The sequence below is a fragment of the Gouania willdenowi genome, chromosome 5 (assembly GCF_900634775.1).
Source record: "Gouania willdenowi chromosome 5, fGouWil2.1, whole genome shotgun sequence".
Taxonomy (NCBI): Eukaryota; Metazoa; Chordata; class Actinopteri; order Blenniiformes; family Gobiesocidae; genus Gouania; species Gouania willdenowi.
This window is the reverse complement of record NC_041048.1, coordinates 13,015,846-13,030,935: the sequence shown is the minus strand read 5'-3', so window position 1 is coordinate 13,030,935 and position 15,090 is coordinate 13,015,846. Positions and strand designations below refer to the sequence as shown.

At 38.3% G+C, this 15,090-nt stretch overlaps 1 protein-coding gene across 4 annotated transcripts in view; it reads left to right on the top strand.

Moving 5' to 3' along the window:
* The window catches only part of col2a1b (collagen, type II, alpha 1b), a 47,772-nt gene that overhangs the window by 19,088 nt on the left and 13,594 nt on the right, over window positions 1–15,090 (top strand). For all 4 annotated transcript variants that reach the window (XM_028445794.1, XM_028445793.1, XM_028445795.1 and 1 more), the window contains 17 exons: window positions 1–54; window positions 4,474–4,572; window positions 4,661–4,705; window positions 4,886–4,984; window positions 5,157–5,210; window positions 5,297–5,404; window positions 5,718–5,771; window positions 6,501–6,599; window positions 7,646–7,699; window positions 8,486–8,584; window positions 11,345–11,398; window positions 11,719–11,772; window positions 12,120–12,173; window positions 12,818–12,871; window positions 13,329–13,373; window positions 13,451–13,549; window positions 14,963–15,070. In XM_028445794.1, the coding sequence (XP_028301595.1) occupies window positions 1–54; window positions 4,474–4,572; window positions 4,661–4,705; window positions 4,886–4,984; window positions 5,157–5,210; window positions 5,297–5,404; window positions 5,718–5,771; window positions 6,501–6,599; window positions 7,646–7,699; window positions 8,486–8,584; window positions 11,345–11,398; window positions 11,719–11,772; window positions 12,120–12,173; window positions 12,818–12,871; window positions 13,329–13,373; window positions 13,451–13,549; window positions 14,963–15,070 (1,233 nt within the window). The remainder of the gene's footprint in view (window positions 55–4,473; window positions 4,573–4,660; window positions 4,706–4,885; window positions 4,985–5,156; window positions 5,211–5,296; window positions 5,405–5,717; window positions 5,772–6,500; window positions 6,600–7,645; window positions 7,700–8,485; window positions 8,585–11,344; window positions 11,399–11,718; window positions 11,773–12,119; window positions 12,174–12,817; window positions 12,872–13,328; window positions 13,374–13,450; window positions 13,550–14,962; window positions 15,071–15,090) is intronic.

Below are 15,090 nucleotides of genomic sequence, written 5' to 3'. Positions count from 1 at the left end.
GGTCCTGTTGGTCCTGCTGGAGCTCCAGGATTTCCAGGCTCCCCTGGATCTAAGGTAAGACACAAAATCAAATTTATTTTGCTTCTTTATTTAGTTTTTTTTTATTATTATTTGTAGGTGTAAGACCCAGAAATAAACGTGTTCATACACTTACATTTTTCTTTAAAAAGTTGAGGAAAGCCAATGAAGAAAAGCTAAAAGAGAGGCTTTAGATTTTTGTGATAAATTGGCTGCAGTGAGCTGAGGGTATTCTGAGAGGACAAAATAAAACGCTTTAGTGGAATCAGAGAAGGATATGCTTCACTGAAGTTTGCTTTGAGCTCCCATCTGTTTAGAATCTCTGGGGCGAAAGGGTTTGGGCTTGTTATTCTCCTTCTGTCACCCCCACCCCCTCACTGTCATATTTATCTTCTTTTTGCTTTATGTTATTATTTCTCTGCATGTATGACAGGCGGACTCAGCTTAGTGCACGGGTGTCCTCTGCTGGTGGTTTAGATTTCTTCTCTTTAAGTTCTATAATTGTTTGTCTAACCTGTAGAGGGGACAGAGATGCATCTATGTACTGTAACACACACGTGTCAAACTCAAGGCCCGGGGGCCATATTTGGCCCTTTAGAACATCCATTTCAGCGAAACCATGAGTTATTGTGTCAATTGCAAACTAATTTAGTTGTACATTTATCCATAGCAATACATAAATTCAATAAAACTCCACAATATTAGCAGGGCTCACATTTTCCCCACGTTTATATCACATGATGGCAGTCATTTTTAATCACAAATTATTAAAAGAGCTCTGAATTTTTTCAAAATCCTGCAATTTTCTTAAAAATTATCTCACAAAATTTCCTCAACTTACATAAAAATGGGTCACAAAATCAAATAACATGAAAGTGAAGATCCTGCAGGGACCGATATCTGTCACTTATTGGTTTTATATCCTCAGTGCCGTACAGATTTTATAATGAATGTATACGTGGAAGCGCAAACTAGAGCACAATAATGATTAAAATACTAATTTTCCACTTCAGATCAAACTACTTCGTATTTTGCCCCTGAAGTCAAATGACTTTGACACCCCTGACGTATGAGGTCACACGTAGCAAACAGTGCTGTGTGAAAAGTCGTCTGAGTAAGTTTGTAAAAGCACAAACTCGTCCAACCTGCCTGCGTCTGCTGATAAACATAGCCTAATAAAAATCTTCTCTTGTTCAATTCTGAGTCTTATGAGAGTCCAGCTTTAAAAAGTTTAAAGGATCCTAAACTTTAACAGTAAAAACAGGCACACATGAAAAACATCACTGTTACCTGAACTTCAGCTGAGGAAACTTATTAGCTTTAAAAAGCTGAGATATTCTTGGGTGGTGACAAAAGAAAAAAGCTACTGGTCGTTTCCTTTCTGACACAGCCTTGTTCCTGATTTCACAGACAAACGTAAGTCATACTGTTACATCCGCAAAGTCAACAATGCAAAGGAATTCCATTCACCACTAGGAGCTTGCATAACGTCAGTGTGGTGAAAGTTCTGGGTTGTAAAAGGAGGAGAACAAGAATGTTGACCTTCCTTTTTAGCTGTAGAGTCTACTGTCTATTAGCATAGCACAATGTAATGGGAGCTGAGATAATGGGAAAAAATATGGTAAGCATGTCGTTTGTGACCAGTTTGAATGATGCACAGCTGAAACTTACAGCACTCTAAAGCATGTATTTATCTTCCATACCTATTTCTTCCAGTTAGATTTCAAATGCCTGCCTCCCCATTTTATTAGACAGGACATCTGATGATTTCATAGTTTTGGCTTTATCTTATGCTTCATTCCAACCAGTTAACGGGAGATATTTTAATGGTTTTGAGAGTGTGGGAGTGTTTTCCCATCCTGTGTATTTCTTACTAAGTGATTTGTCTGTGGGATTTTCTATCTTCCTAATCTGACCAATAAAAAATGTGTGTCACAGATACTGATACTAGGTCTAGGTCTTAACCCATTATCGTCAGTGAGCTGCTGAATTATTTGACTTTTCAGTAATATCTCCCAGAAACTTCAATATTGTACAATGTAATTGAACTGAATTATCCAAATTAGGACGACACGCCTGCTTTGTATTATGATTTCTCTTCTGTTGGACACTTGAAATTTTTTATTATAAATCTTTGTGTTTTGTCTTGTGGAAGTTTGTAAGCAGGCTTAGGCATAATAAGTATGAACTTCAGCCTAAACCCTTTTGGTCATGCTGTACACAAAATTATGGAAATGTTTTGATTAATGTTTAATGGAATGAAATGACCGAATAAAAAGCTACTACTACAAGAATTTGAACCTCCACCAAGCGCCAAATATCCTCTTTGAAAAATATTGGCAGTTTACTAGATCAGTGATGCTGATCATGGTATTATGATCATTTACACTATAAACGCTTGTGAGAAATGCCTATCCCAATTAATAACGATACAGTAGGTCCAAATGTATGGGCGGCCCCATGTTTTAGGGAAAAACGCAATGGAATGCGCAATCTGGATTAAACTCAATCTGGATTAAACTCAGTGTGGTAAATGAGAAACCAACTCGACATAACTGAGTCAAATCTCATAACAATCAGTGAATTGCGAGTCAAGATATGATTTTTTTTAATTTTGCCACTGATGAGAGATGGAGATTTTTCTATTTTTTAAATTGATCCAGAATCAGTATATTTCAGTATCAGTATAACACAATTATTTAACAAATAATTATGAATACAGGTCATGGGTCATGTTTTGTCATTCATAAATGAGTTCATAGTGATTATTTTGAAAATGAAGTTTTTAGTGTGAAATAAATCCGACTAAATTTGTATGTTCTGTGTCATGTGAGACTCTTTTTTTAGGTCATCCTGTACATAACAAGAGAGGTGTCATTGTTATGGATTTTTATGATAGGTTTTTGAAACTTTAGGTTTGAGTTTGTGTTTATTTTATTTAAAACAGGGACAATATATATTAATGAACATAAACATAGTCCCTTCGGCAGGTTGATGTTAACAACATAAGATAATAAAATCAGTAACAACAAGTAAAAAAGTTTGCCTTCATGGCCAGTATGAGCAGGAGGAGTAATTACAGAGAGAGAAAACGTGTCCTTAAAAACATAATAGGACAGAAAATAAGAAAGAAATCAAGAACAATGAAACATTATCGTGGATCATGAAACATACAGGCCAAGGGTCAGGGAAACACGCGTATTTCACTAGTGTTCAATGCTAATATTAGATATCGAAGAGCTGATTAAAGTGCGGAGTGCTTAAATGTTAAAGTGTTAGGTATTTTATTTATTTATTTATTTATTTATTTATTTATTTGAATTAGGACAATGCATATTCATCAACATGTCAGCACAGAGCAACAACGTAAATATGCCGGAGTTAGCGCAATGACTAATTTTCATCCGTTGTCCTAAGGCAGGTTAGTACAGTAGACATTCAACAGGACACGATACATAGAATACATAAATCACAGGACATTACACATTACAAGCAGACCATAAACAAGTTACATATAGGTTAAGATTAAGACTTTGACGTCCAAGGAAAAAAGCGAATTATCTAACTGTGAGTGCATGTCTGGTTAGTTTTCAACCATTGTTTGAGCGTAGTTTTAAATGCTGAATAGGTATCACAGTTTCTAACATGGGCTGGTAGCCTGTTCCATGACTGTGTGATAGACCTGTGCCTTTGTACGTTGCGGTCACCTCTGGTCAATGCTCTGGTGTTTACTCGACTGCTATTTTTTTTACTTATAAAATCCATCAACGGAGGGGGAGCATATTTATTTAAAAATGAAAATATTAATGGGTAAGAGGGAGTAGTAGTAATGATAATAAAGCAGTGATGTTTATGTATGTACTCAGTAGAAATTACGGATGGTATACAAATTTAGCCACGGTTGTGTTGTTCTTCCAATAGCCAAGCTTTAAGATGTTTGGTGAAAGAAGTCAGAGTCTGGAGTTCACGTGTTGTGTTTGGTATTGAATTCTAGGCGTGAGAAGCACCAACAGAAAGAGTGGCTTGACTCTTTCTAAAAGGAATTACACAGTCACCTCTAGAACCAGCTCTTGTTGATCTGTTTGAGGTTTTTTTTTTCACAATTTCTTGTAACAGAGGAGATACTTTGCCAGGTTTGTAAGTGTTATCTATTTTTTATATATAAATATATAATTTCATCCTTTTTAAGAAGAAGTGTCCCAATTGTGAAATATGTGGTAATGTAAATATATGCAGTGAATAAAATCTGTTAGGATCAGAAAAATACAATCGTAAAGTAACCTCTACAAGCAGGAAAGGGACAGAGTAATCCTTTTAGTTTTACTCTATTGATGTACATCCTAAAAATTGATTAATGATATCCAATCACAAATCATTGCAGTTTGAAGATTTTAATAGTTTATGAAGTTTCATCAGATAAAGTCAGAAGTTTCTTTTCTCGTTGTCGCTACACAGGGAGAAGCTGGACCTACTGGTGCTCGTGGCCCTGAAGGAGCTCAGGGATCTCGTGGAGAATCTGGCACTCCTGGATCACCTGGACCTTCTGGTGCTTCTGTAAGTGATAAAGATTAAAAAATAATAATAGTTGCATTCTTATTAAAGTAAAGTATGAAGCTTAACCTGTTTTCTCTCTCTTTAACAGGGTAACCCTGGAACAGACGGAATGCCTGGAGCTAAAGGATCAGCTGTAAGTGATCTGACCCGAAAATTAGGATGTCAGTTTTATTTCTATTAAACAGATGTAACCAAAGTATCACTGCATCGGTTATTAAGTGTTATTATTAGTGCTTTAAGATTGAGTTTTCAGTGCAACATCTTTGCCTTTTCCTCACATACCAATCAATAACTCCTTTCTCTATGTTTGTAGGGTGCTCCTGGGATTGCTGGGGCTCCTGGTTTTCCCGGACCTCGGGGACCACCCGGACCTCAGGGAGCAACTGGACCTCTGGGCCCGAAAGGAACATCAGTACGTGCTCACTGAATCGTGCATGAACAATAAATTAAACTTTTTTATTCCACCCCACAGTCTTTTAAAGTCCGAAAGCCATTAGTGGCTCATAATTCAAGCACATTTACAACCGTCTTCTGTCTTTGTTTCTTATTCCAACTTTATAAATGAATACTGTGTTACTGTGTAGGGGGACCCAGGTATTGCAGGTTTCAAAGGTGAAGCTGGACCAAAAGGAGAAATTGTGAGTATTATTAATATTATTAACAAACGAAATAACAAACTAGTCTTTTTCTGTGCTTACAATCTGCAACAACGTTGTGTTTTCAGGGACCTACCGGTCTCCAGGGACCAGTTGGTCCTCAAGGAGAAGAAGGAAAGAGGGGACCCAGGGGTGAGCCTGGTGCTGCTGGACCACTTGGGCCTCCTGGAGAGAGAGTACGCAGCAACAAATTCACTACAAACTTCTTCTAATATAGCTTTAAAGAAGCCAGCTAAAGCAAACTGTTGACTGAAGGCCGGAATACTATATACTTGTAAAAATTAAGGATTATTTAAGATAACAATTATTGTAATCACAGTATAAATTATAATTAGAATGATAATTAAAAAAAGGCTTTGGGAATTTTAAAAAATTTCTGCTATTAATATGTTTTGATGGCCACCGTCATCAATGATGATCATTAGTCGGTTGAAGCTTTTGTTGTTTTTGTTATTTTTAAGTTATTCATTATTTGTGTTTTGTGTTCAGGGAGCTCCTGGTAACCGTGGTTTTCCTGGTCAGGATGGTTTGGCGGGTCCTAAGGTGAGTAGTAGTTAAGCTTCACACAGACTCCTGGAAAAAGAAAATAGGAGTTGGTAGTCCATGTCTAAATATGTTCAAATTCAAATCACCACACATTAACTATCACTGCAAATTACAATAAAAAAAATACTTGTTACTCATTGAAACATTGTATTTAATATTAGCCCTTCCCGTCTGAACATTTGTTCAACATTATTAAGTGTAAATCATCTTGGTGTGCAGAAGCTACAGCAATGATGCTTTCACCAACAAGCCTCACTAAACATCGTAATACTAACAAAGTTATATGTGTTTTTTGCCTGAGGTTTGAACACATTTTTTCTGATTTAAATGTTTCAGGAATAAATTTTAAAAAAAAAGCTCATATCGTGTTGCACTCTAAATTTTGTGAACTTTTAAACTATTATTGTTTTATAGGTTGTTAATAAAACACATACAAATAGATTAAGAACCTATTTAAAAGTTTTGAAATAGTATTTCTGCATCCATCAAGTGAAGTTCTTTTTCATGACTCAGTTTGAACTTTAATTTCAGGTGTAAAAAAGTTGTGTCCTAAAAATAGAACGTAACAGTTAACACAATATCAACTAATGTCAACATAGAGTAACACATAAAACTACTACATGTGACCACAAGGTGGCAGTGTTCATATCCTACACATGCTGACATAACCAATGAGTTGTATCTCCTCTCTTGACTATTTGTAACTGGCCCTGTGTTATATTTCAGGGTGCCCCCGGTGAGCGTGGACCCTCTGGAGCCGGTGGTCCCAAAGGTGCCGGTGGTGACCCAGGTCGACCTGGAGAATCTGGCCTGCCTGGTGCAAGGGTATGTCTGCACTAAGTGATGTATTGTTCTGTAGGAATTCATTAGAAAAGTCAACCATGCAGCTTGGTTTGAAATAACAGTATTTAGTCCTAGACATAAGCAACTGGTGGCTCGGGGGCCACATGTGGCCCTCGGTCTAATTTTGTGTGGCCCCCAAAACAAAATTGTAATTCAGGAAGTTGGAAGTTATATGAAGCCCAACATAACACACAAACCCCAGAAACACAGAAAATGACAGCAAAATGCACAAAATGTCAACAAAAGTACACAAAATGATAACAAAGACACACTTAACAAACACTTAAACATAAAATGACTACAAAAACAACAACATGTACAAAAGGACTTCAAAGATACACAAAATACCAAAGAAATTGCACAGAATGACAGAAAAAATACACAAAAATAACACAATAACACTAAAAATAGGACAAAACACACATAATGAGTTGAAAAACACACAAAACAGGCAACAACTATTCGCCATATTATCAAGAAAATAGACAAAATAAATTAAAAACACAAAGAAAACCCACACAAAAGGACTATAAAGACAAAACCCTTTGTTTTTTTCCTGTATTAATGCTCAGATTGGTCATTATTCTAAATGCTAACATAAATGTTGATCATGTGGCCCTTGTTAGATAGAAGTCGCCCATCTCTGCTCTAAGATGTGACATTTTTTACTATGAACCCGTTCACACTGAGTCAAACTGTGCAGAGATGAAAAGCTGACTATTCATATAAATAGCAATGTGGAGACAATTTTTGAATACTTTGAAGGCAACGTATATCAAACAGCACACAGCATACAGACATGTACAGTAGGTGGTGTGTTAAAATGTTTGCACCGCTGCTTGTTAACATGTATTGAACGGAGCCAGTTAGTCCCAGTCGCCTTGTCTTTATGTTTCTTATGGTGCTGAACGTTTGATGTACCTTTCATTAGCGCATGTGTGTATTACAGTAGTCACGAGTGATGACTCATTCAGCTGTGGGTGTGTGTGTGTGTGCGTTTGCGTGTGTGTGTGGTCAACGTGTGACAGGGTCTGACTGGACGCCCTGGAGATGCTGGACCACAAGGCAAAGTTGGACCTTCTGTAAGTGCTGCACTTTAGTGAAAGACAATAATTGTGTACAGACTGTAATTTGTACTTGGTTCAAGCACGCCATGGATGTGACCGAGATACACAACAGTGCACTGATCCACTCATCGTTCTGTAGCCTAACACTTACGTAAAGGATATTTTTTATTTATTTATTTTTTTTAATCAGTTTTGATATATAATGAGAAATAATTTAATTGCACAGAAAATGCCCAAATCATGGCAAATTATAATTATTTTGAATTCAAGGCTCACATTTCTCTGTCTGTAGATGTAGAGGCATGTATTGATATACTCCTTATGTAATTACATTTTTTTTTTTAAAAAAAACTCTTTATTCACATGTATAAATAACTACAACCATAAGTATAGCAACTGACATCAAGAAGCTGATTTTTTTTCTTGCTGTGAGTTGTTAATGCTTTCTCGTTTGTTAGTTGTTTTTTTTTTTTCATTACATTATCAGTTGTATTTAAAGCTTATATCTGCTGTATATATCTGAGAGGCTTCAGATGCACATGTGAACAAAGGTAGTAAGGAAAGGAGTTATTTATGCTTGTTCAGGTTTACGTTCCTGGGATTTACAATACAATGACTCAAGATGAGAACAGTGGGCATTTTAATTGTGCTCATGTTTAGCTTAGTTTAAAATCTTATGTGTTGCCTCCGTATGAATCATAAATCACATTTTAAAATCTTGATTCTGTTTTTTTTTCTTTCCTTTCTTTTTTTTTTTTTTTAATGACAGTTCTTTTTTTCAACTATGGTCTTTATTTACAGGGAGCTTCTGGTGAGGATGGTCGTCCTGGACCTCCTGGACCACAGGGCGCCCGAGGACAGCCAGGTGTCATGGGATTCCCTGGACCAAAGGGAGCATCTGTAAGTGCAAACTTGTGTTAATGTTGAAGATGTTAAAAATGTTGAACCATTTTTATTATCGCCCAGCAACAAAATATGGAAGGGGGATAAAGGTTTGAGCTCCGTCCGTTCGTCAGAGTTAAAGGGGACAGCTTTTCTCAGAAACTGTTTAAGATAGGATAACCAAATTTGGTGTGTTTAGGGTATCAATACCTTGATGGTATTCGAAAATGAGAAGCCCGCAATTATTTTTTTCGGAGTTATCAGCCTTGTTCCATTATTTTTACTCTGTTCGAGGTATCTTCAAAGGGAACAGCTTTTCTCAGAAACTGTTTAAAATAAGGTAATGTAATTTGGTGTGTAGCTTCAAGGTATCAATACCTTGATGGAGTTCGAAAATGAGAAGGACTCAATTATTTTTTCCGGAATTACCGCCCTTGTTCCGTTTTTTAACTCTGTTCGAGGTATCGTCAAAGGGGACAGCTTTTCTTAGAAACTGTTTAAGATAGTTAGTAATTTTATATTCTGATGTGATCAGAATCAGAATCAGAATCAGAATCAGAATCAGAAATGTTTTATTTGCCATGTACAGTTTTAAGGACAGTACAAGGAATTTGACTTGGTGGTTGGTGCACAAAACAAACAACAAAAAGAAATCAAAACAAAACAACAAAGAACAACCCAGCAACAATAATAATAATAATAATGATAAATATAAAGGATGAGGGATAAATAAAGGATAGATAGAGAATAAAGGATAAATAGGATAAATATAAATATATATATACAGTGCAGCAGATATCAAGCTGGTGGAGGTGGTGATCGGGTGGGGGGGGGGGGGGGTTCAGTGGGTGACTTGGGGTGTGTTCATGTGGATGGTGGCAGAGGGAAAGAAGCTGTTTTTGTGTCTGGAGGTTCTGGTCCTGATGGACCGAAACCTCCTACCAGAAGGGAGAGATTGAAACAGTTTATGACCGGGGTGGGAGGGGTCGGCCACAATCTTTCCTGCACGCCTCAAAATCCTGGAGGCGTACAGGTCCTGGAGGGAGGGCAGATTGCAGCCGATGACCTTCTCTGCAGAGTGGATTATACGCTGCAGTCTGGCCTTGTCCTTGGCCGTAGCTGCAGCGTACCAGATGGTGATGGAGGAGCAGAGGATGGACTGGATGATGGAGCTGTAGAAGTTCACCATCATCTTTGTTGGCAGACTGAACTTCTTCAGCTGCCGCAGAAAGTACATCCTCTGCTGAGCTTTTTTGATAAGAGAGCTGATGTTCAGCTCCCACTTGAGGTCCTGAGTGATGATGGTCCCCAGGAAGCAGAAGTACTCCACAGAGCTCACTGTAGAGTCTCCCAGGGTGAGGGGGGTGAGGGGGGCTGGGTTCTTCCTGAAGTCTGCTATCATCTCCACTGTCTTTAAAGCATTGAGCTCCAGGTTGTTCTGGCTGCACCAGGACACCAGCCGGTCTGTCTCCCACCTGTAGTCAGACTCGTCTCCATCAGCGATGAGACCGATGATGGTCGTGTCGTCTGCAAACTTCAGGAGTTTGACCGACTGGTGAGAGGAGGTGCAGCTGTTGGTGTACAGGGAGAAGAGCAGAGGAGAAAGAACACAGCCCTGAGGAGATCCAGTGCTGATGGTCCGGGGAGCAGAGATGGTTTTTCCCAGCTTCACGTGCTGCTTCCTGTCAGACAGGAAGTCTGTGATCCACCTGCAGGTGGAGTCTGGCACGTTCAGCTGGGAAAGCTTGTCCTGAAGGAGAGCTGGGATTATTGTATTAAAAGCAGAGCTGAAGTCCACAAACAGGATCCTGGCGTAGGAGCCTGGGGAGTCCAGGTGCTGGAGGATGAAGTGGAGAGCCAGGTTTACAGCATCGTCTACGGACCTGTTGGATCTATAGGCAAACTGCAGGGGGTCCAGGTGGGGGTCGGTGATGTCCTTGATGTGGGAGAGCATGAGGCGTTCAAAGGACTTCATGACCACAGATGTCAGAGCGATGGGTCTGTAGTCATTAAGTCCTGTGATCCTCAGCTTTTTAGGGACAGGAACGATGGTGGAGGCCTTAAAACAGGCTGGTACGGTGCATGTCTCCAGTGAGGTGTTAAAAATGTCTGTGAACACTGGAGACAGCTGATCAGCACAGTGCTTTAAGGTAGAAGGAGAGACAGAGTCCGGTCCACAAGCCTTACGGGGGTTTTGTCTCCTGAAAAGTCTATTCACATCTCTCTCTTTGATGGAGAAAGGTGTCTCTGTAGGAGGGGGGGAGGAGGGGGGGAAGATAGGGGAGAGAGCCTCTGTAGGCAGCTGGGGTGAAACTGTAGCTTTGATGTGGGGGGTGAAGGTGTTGGAGTGAGGCTGGTCAGAGGTGTGAGGAGGGTTGGAGTCAGGTCTGTCCCATAATGTTTTCTTATGTATACATCTAAGTACTTAGATAATAGGACATTTAGAAAAAGGCTGAGAGTTACAATGAGAACCAATCTGGCCGGGGACGTTGATGACTATGTCTTCTTGTTCCTGTTTGTAAAAGGCCTGGTTCTCAAACTTTTTCTGTTGTGCACCCTTTGAAAAAAAAAAAAAAATGTAACCCATCTTCTTCAAAACTCATGAAGATAACATGAAATGTTCAATCACATGTTTTAGAACAGTAATATTAATGAATGACATCACAGAGGTGCGTACCACAGTTTGAGAACAACTTTCTTTGTCTAATATGATCATCCTTTTCACAATGCACCAGGGATTTAATCAGCACTTGTTTCATGCTGCTCTGTTGGTTTTAGGGAGAACCTGGGAAGTCTGGTGAGAAAGGGCTGCTTGGAGCCCCTGGTCTGAGGGTGAGTCCACCTTTATTTAGAGACGTTAACATACATCTACGTTGTTGATTATAAAGCCTTAAGATATTTTACACAGTTGCCATAAAACTATGTTTCATATTGGTTTCTGAATGTGACTGATAATAAACAACACATAAGCATAACATGTCTGTGTACAAATATCTTTACGAGAATTTTCATTTGTGAATTTTCTTGACAATAGATTTAAATTTAAATTCTATGCATTAATAATGTTCTAAAATACTATTAGGTTGGCCATTGCTTCATTTGTGACTAAACTGTTGGTATCATTCTGAATCTATACCTATCCTCCCCCTCAGGGTCTGCCTGGCAAAGATGGAGAAACTGGCTCTGCTGGACCCCCAGGTCCTGCGGTGTGTACCTCTATAACCTCCCATCTCTCCATATATAGCTGCAGAACCGATATTATCTAACTCCTGTTTCAGCCTACACTTAGAAGCAGTCTTCAACACATCCATCATCCAGTCATTGTAAAGGGAAACACAAAGTGCTGTTCAAAAGCCTCCAAATACTATCAGATGACTCCAACACTTAGTTGCAGCATGTCTCATGTTTTAATCGATGTTTTTCTTTATATATATATACATTATTAATAGCACTTATAGGGTTAGATTGTTTACTGCACCCAGAGCTGGAAGTCAGGAATCTAATCTTATGATAAGATATTAAATCCATCTATAATGATTTTTTTTTTTTCCAGGGACCTGCTGGAGAGAGAGGAGAACAAGGACAGCCTGGACCCTCAGGCTTCCAGGTGAGCCAGTCAATCCTTTACCTCAGCTGACCTGGTTCAGTTAAAGAGAACAACTCATACACTTACAGTATGTGTGCAAAAGCTCATTGCTACCTGTTTAAAACTGTGCCAAATAAATTGAATCACTGACATTGTGGAATGTGTGACATTGAATGAAAAAAAAATATAGTGAATAATTGAGGCCATGTTGCCTAACCATTGATGTGAGAAGTTATCAAGCTATTTAGAGATTGGTGGGTGTTGGTGTGACTTGCATTTCTATAGTTGTGTCCCCAGTTTATCACATGCGAGAAAAGGTCATTTGGTTCAACTGTTTTGATTTCATTTTGTTCTTCGTTTATTTCTGCTTTTCCGTACATATCTATTTATTAATTCATTTTTTTAGTATAATAATTGAGGACTACTATATGTTTTGGTTTTTTTTCATGACTATTTCAGACAATTTATGCCATTCTTTTTGTCTCTCTGACTATTTATTGTATTTCTTCTGCTGGAGGCTGAGACCTCCGACCACACTTTAGTTGTGTGTGTAAAGAAGCATATGCACAATGACAATAACATTTGATTAGAAAACAATGTTGTTGCCTTGACGTATCAAAGCTACTGGTTTGCTGATGCTGGGTTTTCTTCCATCCTTTTTACAGGGTCTGCCTGGACCTCCAGGTCCCCCTGGTGAAGGAGGCAAGCCCGGTGATCAGGTAAGTTTTTTTTTTTTTTCTTAAAAATATATAGTCATCTTACCATGGAGATAACACTAAGAAAATACTAATGTGAACTTGTGAAATGTAAGAACAGTTGCATATTAAGATTCCAATTTAGAGTATGGTAGCTTTATTGATCCACACACAGAATGCCCCAAAACACCTGAAAAATAGTGCAATGAAGAAGATAAATATAACAATACAATAATAGAGGCTATATATGTATAGGATTAGAGATAGAAAATATATATAGAAAAATAATATAAAAAGAATTGATGTGATTATTTTTATGAAAATAGAACCTTTAGGTCAATATACTATGTTTTCATCCAATTTAAATATGTATTTTATGTTGCCCTACAGTTATTATCATCTTTGAGGACAGATGCTTACTATCTTTATTTATTCCTAATATGTTTTAATTTGTCTGATGCATTTTGTTGCTCACTTTCAGGGCGTCCCTGGAGAGGGTGGTGCAGCAGGTGCCACTGGACCCAGAGTGAGTCTCCAGTTGGTTGCTCCTTTGTCCAGCATATTATCAAACATGTTGTTAATTATTGCTGTGTCATTGCTCAGGGTGAACGAGGTTTTCCTGGTGAGAGAGGAGCTGCTGGTTCTCAGGGTCTGCAGGGACCCAGAGGTCTGCCTGGGACACCAGGAACTGATGGGCCGAAGGTGAGTCCAGCAACCCTGAATCTCTGTTTAATTAAACACGGCTCCCTTAGGTGCCCTTAGCTAACTCTGTCATCTCTGATAATGCTAATTGTGTGTGTGTATGTGTGCACATGTGTAGCCTGTTTAATGAAGTTTAAAAATCCTGACCCATTTTGTAAATTATTATTTTTTTTTTTAATTTCATTTCCTTGTTGTTTTGACCTGATTGCCTGACTGTTCTTAGTAGCTTTCATTAAACTAAATGCTTTGTTTGTATTTGTAACTTTGATCATTTTACATCATGGGAAAAAATATTCATCCTTTAACCCACACTAATATTTGCAGCAGCTATTTGTATGAGATAGAGGTTCATTTTATTCTTTAAAGGGTACCTGTAGTGGAAATGTATATAACAAAACATGTGTTTAATGTATTATCAATAAACAAACTATGAGCACCTTTTATATATATAAAAAAAACACATTAAAAGGAATTTTTAGCACGATTTTATACTTTGGTACATGAACTATGGATGAACTATGCATAAACTGTACTTGTTGGTACCTTTGACAGCAGGAGGGCAATTCCGTAAACTAGAACTTTTGGAGTTTTGTGATGAGGATGATGAATTTAAATAAGTTGTGCACGACATCCGCAAAAAGTTAGAACAACTGAGATTTTTTTTACCCTGCAAGGATCCACATATATGATCTATTACAAAAGTCCCTTTTCACCTTTCATGTCCTATAATCTGTGTAGATCCATACTCTTACTATTTATAAGAGTATACGACATCTGACCAAATCTGAAAAGCTATCGTTATTACATTATTTCCTGTGGTTTATCGTGCGTTTTCACTCCCATAGATATTCATCAGCTCTGCTTCCGACTCGTGGTTTGTTATCTGGTCGGGTTATTGGTTTCCTTAGCCTGAGGATGAGGATAAGGCTGGGGGTTTAAGACCATTTAGGACTGCTGCTGGGTTATTGATATAGAAAAGCAAAGGTTTAAAAAAAATGTAATTAATTGTGGAAAGGCTTGTTTAACATAGGCTGCAGCTAATGCGAGCTATACAGCATCATCACTGTGGTAACACTGTGATGATGGAGAGATAAGCAGCAGTGTGTGATTGTGTCTGATCTCCTGTTTAAAGCTGCTGCTGATAAGCTGCATGTGGTTGGAGCATAGGTTACTTAGGAACTGACAGTTTTGTAGTTATTTTTTTATTTTTCAAAATGTAGAAACGAGTAAACTTTTGACCCTCATTTTCCTGGTGAGATTATTACCTGTGAGATTCGATTTCACTGTGAAATTATAAAAAAAATGTGTACCGTATATAAGCATGAAGCTGTCACATCCCAGCAAATATTATTATTTTCTCCTTCTCTTTATCTCTGCAAAAACCAATCCTCTGCTATTTCTGACCTTTAATAGGGAGCCATTGGACCTGCTGGTGGTGCTGGAGCTCAGGGACCCCCCGGACTGCAAGGTATGCCTGGAGAGAGAGGAGGTGCTGGCATTCCTGGACCAAAAGGAGACAGAGTGAGTCATCAGGATAGATT